Genomic DNA, 13,141 nt, shown 5'->3' with positions numbered 1-13,141 from the left:
TAAATATTGAGAATTTAGGTTGTAAAATTATATAAACAAAAATGTTTGAATCCATAAGCTTAGCTTAGTTTAAATTTTACTCGCTAGAGGTTAAAAAATATTAGTTTTTACTTTATGTATTCAATGCAAATAAATGTATCTATATTATGATCTTACAATATATTCAACTATTTCTATTAAATGTAAATATGCAATCCTTAAAAGTTAAAATTAAAAGAAACTAATACAGAACCCTCTCATTGGTGACAGAAAAATTTTTAATAGTAATTTGCGTCGAAATGTATGTATTGCGTTGAATAGATAGGTACTTCTGAGTCCTTACCATCTATATATTTGATGAGGGGATACTCCTCCTATTAATTTTAACCATCTTGTCCAAATTAAGTCCTAAACCTACCGGGGATCAATGGGAAGCTACCCAATAAAGAAAAACTACATTGGTTCAGCGGTTAGCGAGAAATTATGATACAAACTGTTTCTATATTATGGGGATGATAAACCGTAAGAACCTGAAAAAAAAACTATAAACACAAATATTTAGGTATGTCATAGCATTTAGTAAAATTAATTTATTGTGGGGAGAACCATACAGATTTCTTTTCATAATTTGATTATTTAATTATCATAATAAGGCGTGGAATACAAACAAGTTGAAGCATACCATGTGTTTATTTTCTTTTAGCTGTTTATGAAATAAGTTATTTTATATTTATTTATGTTTTATTTTTTTTGTGTTCTATTTCATCTTCTATACGCTAGTTGTTGATGATAAATCAGCTTACTTTTACAGATTATCTCTTATGTGTTTAATATGGTTGGCCCTATAAAGGGCCGTTTGTTGCATCCAGTGAGCAGTACATTTAACCTCCAAATCCATACAGGGTGCGGCCTTGCCTCTTCAGGGCATAGACAACATCCATAGCAGTGACAGTCTTCCTCTTGGCGTGTTCAGTGTAGGTGACAGCATCTCTGATCACATTCTCTAGGAAGACCTTCAGTACGCCACGGGTCTCCTCGTAGATCAGACCTGAAATACGCTTGACACCGCCACGGCGAGCTAAACGGCGGATAGCGGGCTTGGTAATACCCTGGATGTTATCTCTCAACACCTTACGGTGACGCTTGGCGCCTCCCTTGCCGAGTCCCTTTCCTCCTTTGCCTCTTCCGGTCATCTTGATAGTTTGATTTCAAAAATGAAACTTTGTTGATGTAGTTGTTGACGCTATACTTATACCCAACTCACACGAATCCCTCGACCTCCTATTGGATGCACGTCTCGTCGATCCAGTACAACAGCGCGCATCAGTAGTTTGAGTACTCGCCGCTTGGGGGGGGGGGGGCGTGGGGTATGTTGATAAAAGGGGAAAGAGAAGGAGGAGTAATATCAGGACAAAGAAGTTAGGAGGGAAATCACAAAACAAAACATTAGGTTTCTTTACAAACCTCAAATATATTATATATTTTATCTTAATCTAATGTTATAATATATATTCCAATTAATATAAATTATACATATAAAAACATTTTCTAAATTTTTTTCATAATTAGGGTCCGGATAGCTAATATAGTCATGATGACCTGTAACCGTTAGCTATTTTCTAACTTTTTTTATGTGATATGATATAAAAATCCTATTGGCCTGGAACAATAGCAACAAAGTTTCTCTATAGTCTTAAAAATATGTAAGCATGTCAATAAAGAGTATGTTGTATTTAAGCAGTTTTGCAACAAATATACTAACAATTTTGTGTCGACTTGCACATTTATGTTCTGCTTATTCAGTGAAAAGTATTAATGCTTCTTTGTTTTTCCGTTTCAGAATAGAGCTTCGCTTATTTGGGTGTTGTCCTCCTTGAAAATTCTAAAAAATCAAATTAAGATTTTTTACATTTTAAAACAAAATATGGTATGTTTATTGTTTAACATATGATCATGATAAAATTAGTTTACATCCATAATTAATAAATGTTGAAATAAAAGCTTTTGTCCTACTCCTATTCCTATAACATTTCTTAAGTTTACTTTAGAAAACTCATAGGTTAGTCTAGAAAACTTTAAAGAATTTGGCTTATCTATAATACAAAGTAGAACGATGTCTGTCTGTCCGTCTGTCTGTCTGTCCCTTAAGATCTCGGTAACCACTGAACCGATCGGATTCTACTCTTCAGGGTATATACCTATTGGTCCTGTGGTGGTTTTAAGCTATTTTCTTGGGGGGTGGGACACCCCCAACCCCCCAAAAACAAAAAAAATCCCCCCCCATTTTTTTATGCTTAAGATTTCCTTGGTCCTTTAACGAAATCGCCTTAATTTTTTTATCACCTCATGGGGCAAAGCCCATAGAGGCTAGGGGCGAAGCCGCTAGTTAATTATAAATTAATAAATGATTGAAAATAAATATTAATTTCGTGTCCTATACAATTATTGGTATTACAAAAACACCGTTAACATAGAATGAAATGAACATAATTATTGTATGTTTTTGCTTAAGAATCAGATGAAAAATTTTAGATAGATGATGATTCTTATAAGATATCAAAAAAGCTTTCTGTTACGGACGGACGGACCGACCCTTCATGTAGAGAAGCTTTGCTGAGAGAGAGGGGACAATGGACTGTTTATTAAACTAGTCCCCAAAGTTTTACAAACGTATAATTATTCGTTGACTATACAACTTTGGGGAATTCTAATGAATATTTTTTTGGTTTGTTTTTTATGTTGTGTGTCCAAACGTTCAACCACTAATTGTAATCCACAGAACGGGTATTTTTGTGTATAAACATTGGGGATGTACATCAATTTATCGGCCATTGTCTTATATTTTTAGATCCCTGAAAGCTTTGCCTATAAAAATAAAATAAATTCATTCTTCATCATGCATAGGCTTATAAATAAAATGTTTACTTAAAATTTTAAGTATAGTTATTTATTACATCGTATTATAGACAGCTCATCTGCGAATATCAAAATCATAAAATTAAATCCAGTTTAGTTAGCCCCGATTGGCCGAAAGTCCGAGCTAACAAAACTGGTATTAATCTTATAATATATAATATAATATTTGTAGAAAATTGTCTTTAATGCAATGCAGTACATGAATTTTCAGTATGTCTGCGAACCGGTTGTCATCCATCAGTTTCGAAGCCATAAAAAATATTACAAAACCGGTATAGTTTCCCCCGATCCATAATAAGTTAGCGTCAGGTAGCTTTGTCAAACATTTTTTAATTTTAATCCCCTAAACATTTCTGTGCCTGTATAAAGAGAGAGGGAGGGGACATGTTACATGGAGTTATTACACACTTGTCCCCAACGTTTTCTTATTTGTTGGCTTAACAACTTTGGGGACTTTTTAATAAATTTTTATTAGTTGGTTCATTAATTTTAGTGTCCAAACGTTTCAACCACTAATTGTAATCAAGGAATAATTTTGTGCAGCATTAATGGGGAAGTACTTAAATTTATCGGCCACTGACTTATCCTTGCTGTATAAATCTTTGATTTGTTCCCGCGGTAATTTTAAATCCCCTTTCTATCCCTCCAAGCATATATGCTGCTTAGCGTCACTTCTCCCCTCCCCCATACCTTACCCCCTTAGCATTTTGTTAAATACACCCTCCCTTTTTTATTAGATATAGGTTGAATTATTAAATCCCACCCCCATAAGGAAAAATGCCCACCCCCTAAATACTATAATGAATTCAACTATAAATATAAAACTTCAGTCAACATTACTCAGTTGAATTTTTCAGCATCTACAATGGCTCGTACCAAACAAACTGCCCGCAAATCCACCGGAGGAAAGGCTCCCCGCAAACAGTTGGCCACCAAGGCCGCCAGGAAATCTGCACCCGCCACCGGAGGAGTTAAGAAACCCCACAGATACAGACCCGGTACCGTTGCTCTCCGTGAGATCAGACGTTACCAGAAATCCACTGAGCTCCTGATCCGCAAGCTTCCCTTTCAGCGTTTGGTCAGGGAGATTGCCCAGGACTTCAAGACTGACCTCAGGTTCCAGTCCAGTGCCGTCATGGCTCTGCAGGAGGCTAGCGAGGCCTACCTGGTTGGTCTCTTTGAGGACACCAACCTGTGCGCCATCCACGCCAAGAGAGTCACCATCATGCCCAAGGATATCCAGCTCGCCAGGAGAATCCGTGGAGAACGTGCTTAAGATTATTGCCTTACCGACCTACAGACAACAGATAACGGCTCTTTACAGAGCCAACCATATCTTTCTATGAGTTACATTCTATAAAGACAACTAATTTATATCTATTTTTCTTGGCTATTGTATATTGCATACACTAAAGATAAGATGTATTTATATTTATTAACTGCAGTTACTCCAGAGATCTTAAGTGATAAGACAATGGCCGATACTTTGATAAACATCCCCGAATATAATTCACAAAATTACCCCATCTGTTGATTAAAATTAAGAGGTTGAAACGTTTTGACACATAATGAACCAACCAATCAAAATTTGATAAATGTCCCCAAAGTTGTTAAGCCAACAAATAACACGGTTTTTAATAAAACTTTAGGGACTAGTGTAATAAACAGCCCAATGTTCCCTCCCTCCCTCCCTGGAAGTTATTCATGGGTGTTATTGATATCTACATCATTGAAAAGATTTTTAAATATAATGTAGTACTTTCCTTTTTACTAGCGGCTGCGCCCCTCGAGGCCTCTAAAACCACTTCAAAATAAGTAAAGAATTTTCCACATTGTTTTCGAAACCGATTAATGCCCACTGTAAAAGAAACTGTTCTCAGCCATACTAAAAAATCATGAATAGCATAGTATTACAGACAATTTTCCTCAGATATAAAAAAAATATATAAAATTAATACCATAACTTGTTAAATCGTATAATTTTTCCTTTTAATATCCGCGGAAAGCTGTCTGTAATACGATATGATTGATAACTATTAAAAATTTATCAGGAAGGGGGGTATTATTTTAATAATAAATTATAAATTACTATATGAATAAACTAGCGGCTACGCCCCTAGAGTCCTCTAGGGGCACTTGAGGAGAGTGGAATTTGAAAACCCAATTTCTTATTTTAGATTTTAAAAGAAAAAGTTTTTAAAAAAATTTTGGGGGGGAGGGGGCGATATTTATTTTTTTTTGGGGGGGGGGATGCCCTCCCCCTCATTTTTATTTTAGTTAAAAAAATATTTTTTTTTTTTTGGGGGGGGGGGTTGTGGATGTCCCACCCCCCAAGAAAATTGTTATAAACCTTCCCGGGACCTATGAGCTACCCTGTTAAGGAGAACCCAATCGGTTCAGCGGTTAGCGAGATCCTTCGGTACAGACAAACAAACATCCTGTTACTTAAGTATAAGGATAAACGATAAATTGATTAAATGTTTGATATGATATCTATTACTATACAGAAATGGATATATGATATACCTCGATATATTGACAGGGGAAAATTTATCGTTAATATAGAATATGGACCTCATTTCTTGGTCAGTTCGTTCGTACAATAGAGAGAGAGGGGGGATGAGACGTTTTGTTATTTTAGCCAACTGCAAGTATTACTTTCAGAGAGCATGAAACCCTGGCGCAGCATCCAAGTAATAATATGTGGATTGATACAGACGGATACATGTATGTTTATCAATAACAAATTGTCATTGTTCATTCTTGTATTTGTACAAGTACTCCTTAGAATAATAGAAAATAGAAATGGATATACATATGTGGATTTATTGACAAGGGGAAATTTGTCGCCAACTTAGCTTGCTAATACGGACATTATGTATTAATCAGATCGTTCATCCAATAGGAGGGGTTAGAAGTGATGGATGGGGTGTATTGTTGTTTTAGCCAGCTGTGAGTATTACTTTATTAGTGTACATGAAAATCTGCTGCAAAATTTAGAAATAATACATCGATTAATATTGAATAGCAATATAATTTTTTACATATTTTTACAATCTATTAATGTAGAAAATGCTCAATATTGTTTCTAATAAATATTAATCTATGTTTCATCCTTCAAAAACCTGTATTTCAGTCAAATTATTAATACTTTATGTAAAACATACTACAATAAGCTGTGCAAAATTTATAGCACTACCTGGACTCTATTCTACTGATGATTAATCTATGGAAAGGATTTATTTCCATTGGTTATTATTCAAACGGGTTTCTACTACATGTTAATCTATACTACATACCAATAGCACGACCTAGATTCTATTCTACTGATGATTTTTCTATGGAAAGAATTTTCTCCTTGGTAATTGCTCAATCTAGTTTCTACTGCATATTAATTTATGTTAAATGTCAAGGTACCTGGAGATTAATTCTACTGGTGATTACTCTATCTGTAAAGTTCTGTCGATTTGATTTCTACTAAATAGTATATATTAATCTATGGTACATGTTAAGGTACCTGGATTTCATTCTACTGATGATTATTCCATGTAAAACATACTACAATAATCTATGGCAAATATATAGCATTACCTAGATAACTTCCTACTGATAATATTTCTATGGTTATTGATTAACTTTGTTCCTACTCTATATTAATCTATGATACAAGTCAAGGAACCTGAATTAAATTCTATTGATGATTTCTCTATCTATAAAGTTCTGTCGATGGTTATTGCTCAATTTGATTTCTACCGCATATTAACTTATGGTAAATGTTAAGGTACCTTGATTTAATTCTGCTAATGATTATTCTATGTAAAACATACTACAATAATCTATGGCAAACTTATAGCACTACCTAGATTCCACTCTACTGATGATTTTTCTATGAAAAGAATTTATTTCCACTGGTTATTATTCAAACGGGTTTCTTCTACAATTACATAATAACAATTTATGCATGCCAATGTACCTGGTATTTATTCTACTGATAATTATTCTGTGGAAAGAATTTTTTCCTTGGTTAATGCTTAATCTAGTTTCTACTGCATATTAATCTATGACACATATCAAAGTACCTAGATTTTATTCTACTAATAATAATTCTATGGCAAGCATTCATTTATATGGTCATTGCTCAATCTTGTTTATTCATCGGTATTTCCACAAAATGAACAATTAAATATCACTATCAGGGGTCTAAAGGGATAAGACGATTCCCAATAAATTGATGCACTTCCCAATGATGATACACAAAGAATCATACTTTCTGTTGATTACAATTAGTAGTTGAAACGTTTGGACACTCAACTATATAACCCAACCAATTGAAATTTAATAAAACCCCCCAAAGTTAACCTACTAATAAGAAAAAGGTTTTATAAAACTTTGAGGACTAATTGTATTAATCAACCTAGTGTCCCCTCCCTCTTATCTATAATACAAAGTAAAACGATGTCTGTCTGTCCGTCTGTCTGTCTGTCCGTCTGAAGCTTAAGATCTCAGTAACCACTGAACCGATTGGGTTCAACTCTTCAGGGAATATACCTACTGGTCCTGTGATGGTTTTAAGCTATTTTCTTGGGGGATGGGACACCCCCAACCCCCCCAAAAAATGAAAAATACCCCACCCCCCCAAAAAAAAATTTTTTTTTTACTTTTTCTTTTTAAATCTAAAGTACGAAAAATTAGGTTGATCAAACCTCTTGGGGCAAAGCCCCTAGAGGCTAGGGGCGAAGCCGCTAGTAATTAGATATACTAAAGTAGTTGGGTGTTCTCTTTATGTTTGGCAAACAAGATCTCTAAAACACCAGGATATAATATGGTAGAAACCATAAATAAATAAGTCTAATAAGTCTAATACAGAACTTGAACATTTTTTGTGTTGTTTTGTATGGGCATAGCATATATTTTTGATTGATTATAATGTTGTCCTAGAGACATACATGGTGTTCCCAAGCAGTCGCAAAAAAAACATAGATTGACACATTACAAACTGTCCCAATTTTGTATAACTTTTGCGGAACAAGTTCCATTTACGTCATATTTTTCTTTCCCGTGTCACATAGATTTATAGATTGCAATTAGAAGTTGAAATAAATTTATAGTGTACATAGATGTATAAACAGACTTTTATCTCGATCCCCCTGTTAAAGACCTTTTTCGTCTGCTAGGAAATTGCTTTCTACTCTTTTGTAGTGACTTTGCTGTTAATATTCCCTAAGCTATTGGTTGATTTTCAAGGATCCAATTGAAAGTCGCCACAGGGTCATCAGGAAGGTCACATACAGGTATTTAACCTCTTCCCCCTCTATTGTTTTGCTTTTATGTAGTTGAAACGTTTGGACACTCAACTTAATGAACCAACCAATCAAAATTTAATAAAGTCCGTTTAATTGAACAGAGATACCCGATTTTATTGGCTGCTATTTAGGCTAGTTGGATGATTTTAAAAATAAAATGAAAATAAAAGAGGGGGGTTCGCAAAAATGGCATGTAAAGATGTCTCTGTGATAGATATTTACTTTAAACCATTTGCCTATGAAAGCTTAGTTATTTTTTTTAGCTAAATTGTTAAAACATAAAAATAATACACATATAGATAAACAACATTATTCTTTGCATTGTTCTTTTTAACAGATCTTACGGGATAAGACAATGGACGATAAATTGAAGTATATCCCCAATGATAATACACAAAATTACCTTCTGTAGACCAAAATTATTGGTTGAAAAGTTTAGATATTGCAGGTTTAAACCAACTAATCAATGTTTAATATATGTGTCAAAAGTTTGTATCCAAGAAATGAGATAAACTGTTTAAAAACTTTGTGTACAAGTATAATTTACAGTTCAATGTATATATTTACAGCTGTATATAAAGTACTCAGCCGTTTTTGAGATCTAAAGAAACAAAAAAACTCAAAGTAACACTATATACATATTTAATGATCCTATAGCAATAATTATCATTCTAATTAACCTAATTATCGTTAATTAAACTATCATAATTATATTAAATGCTTTTTTCTTGAGTGGAGTATTTTTATTGAACTGTCTTAAGCAAGAATGACAACATATTTAAAAGCGAAGCGCTAAGACAAAAGAACATCCTTATATATAAGTAACAGGATGTCTCTGTGCGTGTCTGTCTGTCTGAAAAGATCTCGTTCACCGCTGAACCTATATTGTTCTCCTTTACAATGTAGATTGTTATAGTTCCTGGGGAGGTTTATAATTATTTTGGGGTAGGGTACCACCAACCTCCCAAGAGAAATCGCTCCTAGAAAAAGGTGCCGCTAGACTTACTGGGCTTTCCTTGATTCAAGGGTGCCTTAAAACTAAATGTAATTGAAGGGGTATCGACATCGTCCAGTCCCTCCCACCTTATCTCTAGCGCGTCTTCAAACATTAAGGCATAGCCATAGCGTAACCTCTGAATTTAGAAACGCAAATAAGAGAATACTCTCCTTAAAATAATAACAAAATTGTATTGTATTACAGTTGAAACAAGATGTACTATTGAACTGTGTTGTTAAATTTATGAATAGTTGCTGTACTAGTGTGCAACCGCCCAATTTTATATATATATATCTGTTATATGATTACAAAACTTATACTTTATAAAAAAAAATATTTTTATTCTTTTGTAAAAAAATGTGTACATTAGTTTACTTTAAGTAAAATATTATAAAAAAACTTTAAAAAGAGAACTCTGTTGAGTAAAATTTAACTAAACATAGATCCTATTTCTAAGAATTTTGTTTAAATATTTTACTACCTCCCCTTATAATATTTAACATGTTACATACTCTATCCTAGAAATTTTTCTATTATAGCAAGATAAAAATAACTTAGTAGGGGACTTTAGAATAATGGATATAGGATATACATGGATATATTATCAAGTAAAAATTTGTCCCAAGTTTAGCTTGCTAATATGGACCTTATTTATTGGTCAGTTGGTTCATTCAGTAGGAGAGGAGAGGATGGGGGGTAAAGTTATTTTAGCCAGCTGCGAGCATAACTTTATCAGAGTACATGAAAATCTGGTGCAAATCCAAGTAATAATATATCGATTATAAAAATCTCTTAGTAGGGGACCATAAAATTTGACACATTTTAAGACTAAAATAGTAAAAATTTAACATAAGAAAATATGTTATATTTAGTCATGTATCACAGTAGCAAGATAAATAGAACATTTTCTTAAGAGGGGATCTTGATATTTGAGACATATTTTGTCTTAATTGTGCCTTGGGAGATATTTTACCACTTTCTACTCTGATTTTAGTTTAAAAGTATGACACTAGAGGTAGCTAACTTTTTAAAATATTAGCATGACGATTTAAATTTGAACTAAGTTTTTTCTATTGAATATATTCAATATTTTCATTAGAATATTATTAAACTACATTTATTTGTATTAGGTAATACTCATTTTTAAAATTAAGTACATTTGAATCCTGATTAGTTTATATAAATAAATTTAAAAGATTCGTAGTAATTATGACTTTTTGCGTCTGTTCAATTCTAATCGGATCTCTGATTTCTGAAAGTTCATGTGAACTATGTTACATTTTCATGTTAATGTTATCTATAGCATACCTATAGTGTTCTGAATTGATGATGAAGCGTTAACATGTTCTCTATGATGACACTAGCGGCTTCGCCCCTAGCCTCTAGGGGCTTTGCCCCAAGAGGTAATTATAAAGAAATAAATAAGTACCTCTGGAGATGCCCCCACAAATTTTAAATAATTAAAACAAAAAAATTTAGGGGGGATTTTTTTCATTTTTGGGGGGGTTGGGGGTGTCACACCCCCCAAGTAAATAGCCTAAAACCACCACAGGACCAGTAGGTATATTCCCTGAAGAGTAGAATCCGATCGGTTCAGTGGTTACCGATATCCTAAGGGACGGACAGACAGACAGACTAGACGGACGGACAGACATCATTCTACTTTGTATTACAGATAAAGCAACGTTGGGCCCATTCGGAACTGAATATTAAATTCTGAAGCCAAATTCGCTCCAAAGTGTGGGGGAGGTCCACCCCTAAATTCATATTTGTTTTTGTTAAATAGAAAAAAGGGAGGGAGGATGGTGGTTCCTAACCCAAAATACATAGCTTAAAACCATCACAACACAATTACACATATTCCCTATGTATCATGTGGTTGCACCCTATGGCTCTTAAAGACATGTTTAATTTGTCAGAAGGGGTTTTACTTTCACTCCATAACTGTGATGTTGCCATTATTATCATAAATTACTTCGTTGTACATAAATTCTTCACTAAATGTCTTATCCCTTCATATCCCTGGATTTAGTAGACATAATCGATATACTATTACTGGGATGTTGCACCACATATTCATGTACTCTGTTAAAGTAATGCTCGCAGCTAGCTAATATAATGACAACACCCCATCCACCCCCTTTCCCTCCTACTGGATGAACGATATGACTAATATATGTCCTTAGTAGCAACTTAAATTGACGACAAATTCCCCCTGTTAATATATCCACGTATATTTTATATCCATTGTCTATTGTTTTGTTTTGTATATTATAGATTCAATATAAAGGACTTAATATCTGATGCGTCTTGAATTATAATCATTAAAAGCAAAGCTTTTCTGTAATTAGCGCCAGTCTATCGTTATTTAAAGGCATGTAATGCGATGTAAAAAGATAAGCAACTCTAAAATCGTTACTAGAAAGTCCATTTAAAACATGTTCATTTTAAAATCATTTTATTAAAAATCAAGTCCTTAAAATCTGAGGTTCAATAGAATCCTGTAGTTAAGAAATTTTGTGACCAACTTTCATTTTATTTTGATTAGACTTATAAATTCCTATTCTGACACTCTACAAGTTCGTTTGTCCTACCGTCTGACTTTTAGAGCTTCGCTATTATGGATGTTGTCATCCTTGTTTATGTTTAGCTAATTAATTAGGATGTGTGTGTGTGTCTCTATACTTCTTAGTATCTCGGGAATGTATGATTAAGAATCTTATGGGATAGGACAACAGGAAAAAAATCGCATTATATACGAATTTATGATAATCAAAATTCCCCGTTTGTAAATTAAATTCATTTGTTGAATAGATTGTACGTACACTGCTAGTTTGAACCAACCAATCAAGGTTTAAGTATGCAGTTATATTATCATTATCCTATCGATATGTCGATATTATGTCAGCTACGACCACTCTTTATTAATGTCATATATTCCAAATAAATTAAGATTAAACTTTTTTTAAAAGAACGGTCAGGCCATAAAATCAGGGATCTAAAGAGATAAGACAATGGCCGATAAATTTATGTACATACCCAATGATGACACACAAAATTATTCCTTCTCTAGACTACATTTAGTGATTGAAACGATTGGACACTCAACTTTATGAACCAACTAATCAAAATCCCTTAAAAGTCTCCAATGTTGTTCAGTCAACGAATAAGAAAACATTATTATAAAACTTTGGGGACTATTGTAATAAACAGCCCATTGTCCCCATCCTTCCTGCCACAAAATTACATAAATAAGAAACAGACAAATTAATTTATATAAAAACTCTGCTTAAAAAAAATGTCTACAGTGGTTTCTTCATTAAAAATATATATATTTAAATTATAAATGATTTTTTGGTATAATTATGATTATTTATGATTTTTAAATATGACAATTGGTTTAAATATTTTATGAGATCACAGTAAAAAAGCAAAAAAAACATGTCTATAATCAAATTTTTTTTGACATACATAGAATAAGAAATATAGATTAAAAAAAAAGTAAAGTACTATCCATAGAAAAATCATTAGAAATTCTATTCAGTACAACGTCTTCCATGGAATACTTAAGGCAAGAAATTAGATTTTTAGGCAAGTAGAACAAAATTTAGACCATCATAGAAAGTTTTTGATAGAATTCTATTGAGTAAAAAAATCTTGAGAGAGAAGAATCTACATAACTTCTGTGTCACTTTTGAGGAAGACGATTCCTATATGACGTCATATTAAGGGAAAAGAAAAAAGGGAGGGGGGGAAGAAAATCTCTTCAAAAGAGATGGGAGAAAAGGAAATTGTCTTCCTCAAAGTGACACAAAAGTTATGTAGTTTAGTCTTTCTCAAAATCTTCATAGAAAGTTTTTGATAAAATTCTATTGAGTAAAACATCTTCCATAGAATAAATAAGACTATAACAATGGATTAGACCAGTTGGTTACATCATAGAAAA

General features: G+C 33.1%; 2 protein-coding genes across 2 annotated transcripts; one reads left to right on the top strand and one right to left on the bottom strand.

Annotated features, from left to right (window-relative positions):
• Window positions 1-805: 805 nt before the first annotated feature.
• On the bottom strand, window positions 806-1,178 carry LOC145318169 (histone H4). Its single transcript, XM_080159515.1, has one exon. The coding sequence runs from the start codon at window positions 1,170-1,172 to the stop codon at window positions 861-863; it is 312 nt and encodes a 103-aa protein (XP_080015641.1). The 5' UTR covers window positions 1,173-1,178; the 3' UTR covers window positions 806-860.
• A 2,582-nt stretch (window positions 1,179-3,760) lies between these two features.
• Window positions 3,761-4,191, top strand: LOC145318168 (histone H3). The gene has a single exon (XM_080159514.1). It carries the CDS (start codon window positions 3,761-3,763, stop codon window positions 4,169-4,171), a length of 411 nt encoding a protein of 136 aa, XP_080015640.1. The 3' UTR covers window positions 4,172-4,191.
• The last annotated feature ends 8,950 nt before the right edge of the window (window positions 4,192-13,141 follow it).

This window comes from Acartia tonsa, chromosome 4 (assembly GCF_053477335.1).
Source record: "Acartia tonsa isolate MP-2025a chromosome 4, ASM5347733v1, whole genome shotgun sequence".
Taxonomy (NCBI): domain Eukaryota; kingdom Metazoa; phylum Arthropoda; class Copepoda; order Calanoida; family Acartiidae; genus Acartia; species Acartia tonsa.
The sequence above is the reverse complement of the archived record's forward strand: the minus strand, read 5'-3'. Positions and strand labels throughout refer to the sequence as shown.

Coding starts and splice junctions, on each gene's coding strand:
- LOC145318169 (XM_080159515.1), bottom strand. CDS start 1,172: ATGACCGGAAGAGGCAAAGGAGGAAAGGGACTCGGCAAGGGAGGCGCC.
- LOC145318168 (XM_080159514.1), top strand. CDS start 3,761: ATGGCTCGTACCAAACAAACTGCCCGCAAATCCACCGGAGGAAAGGCT.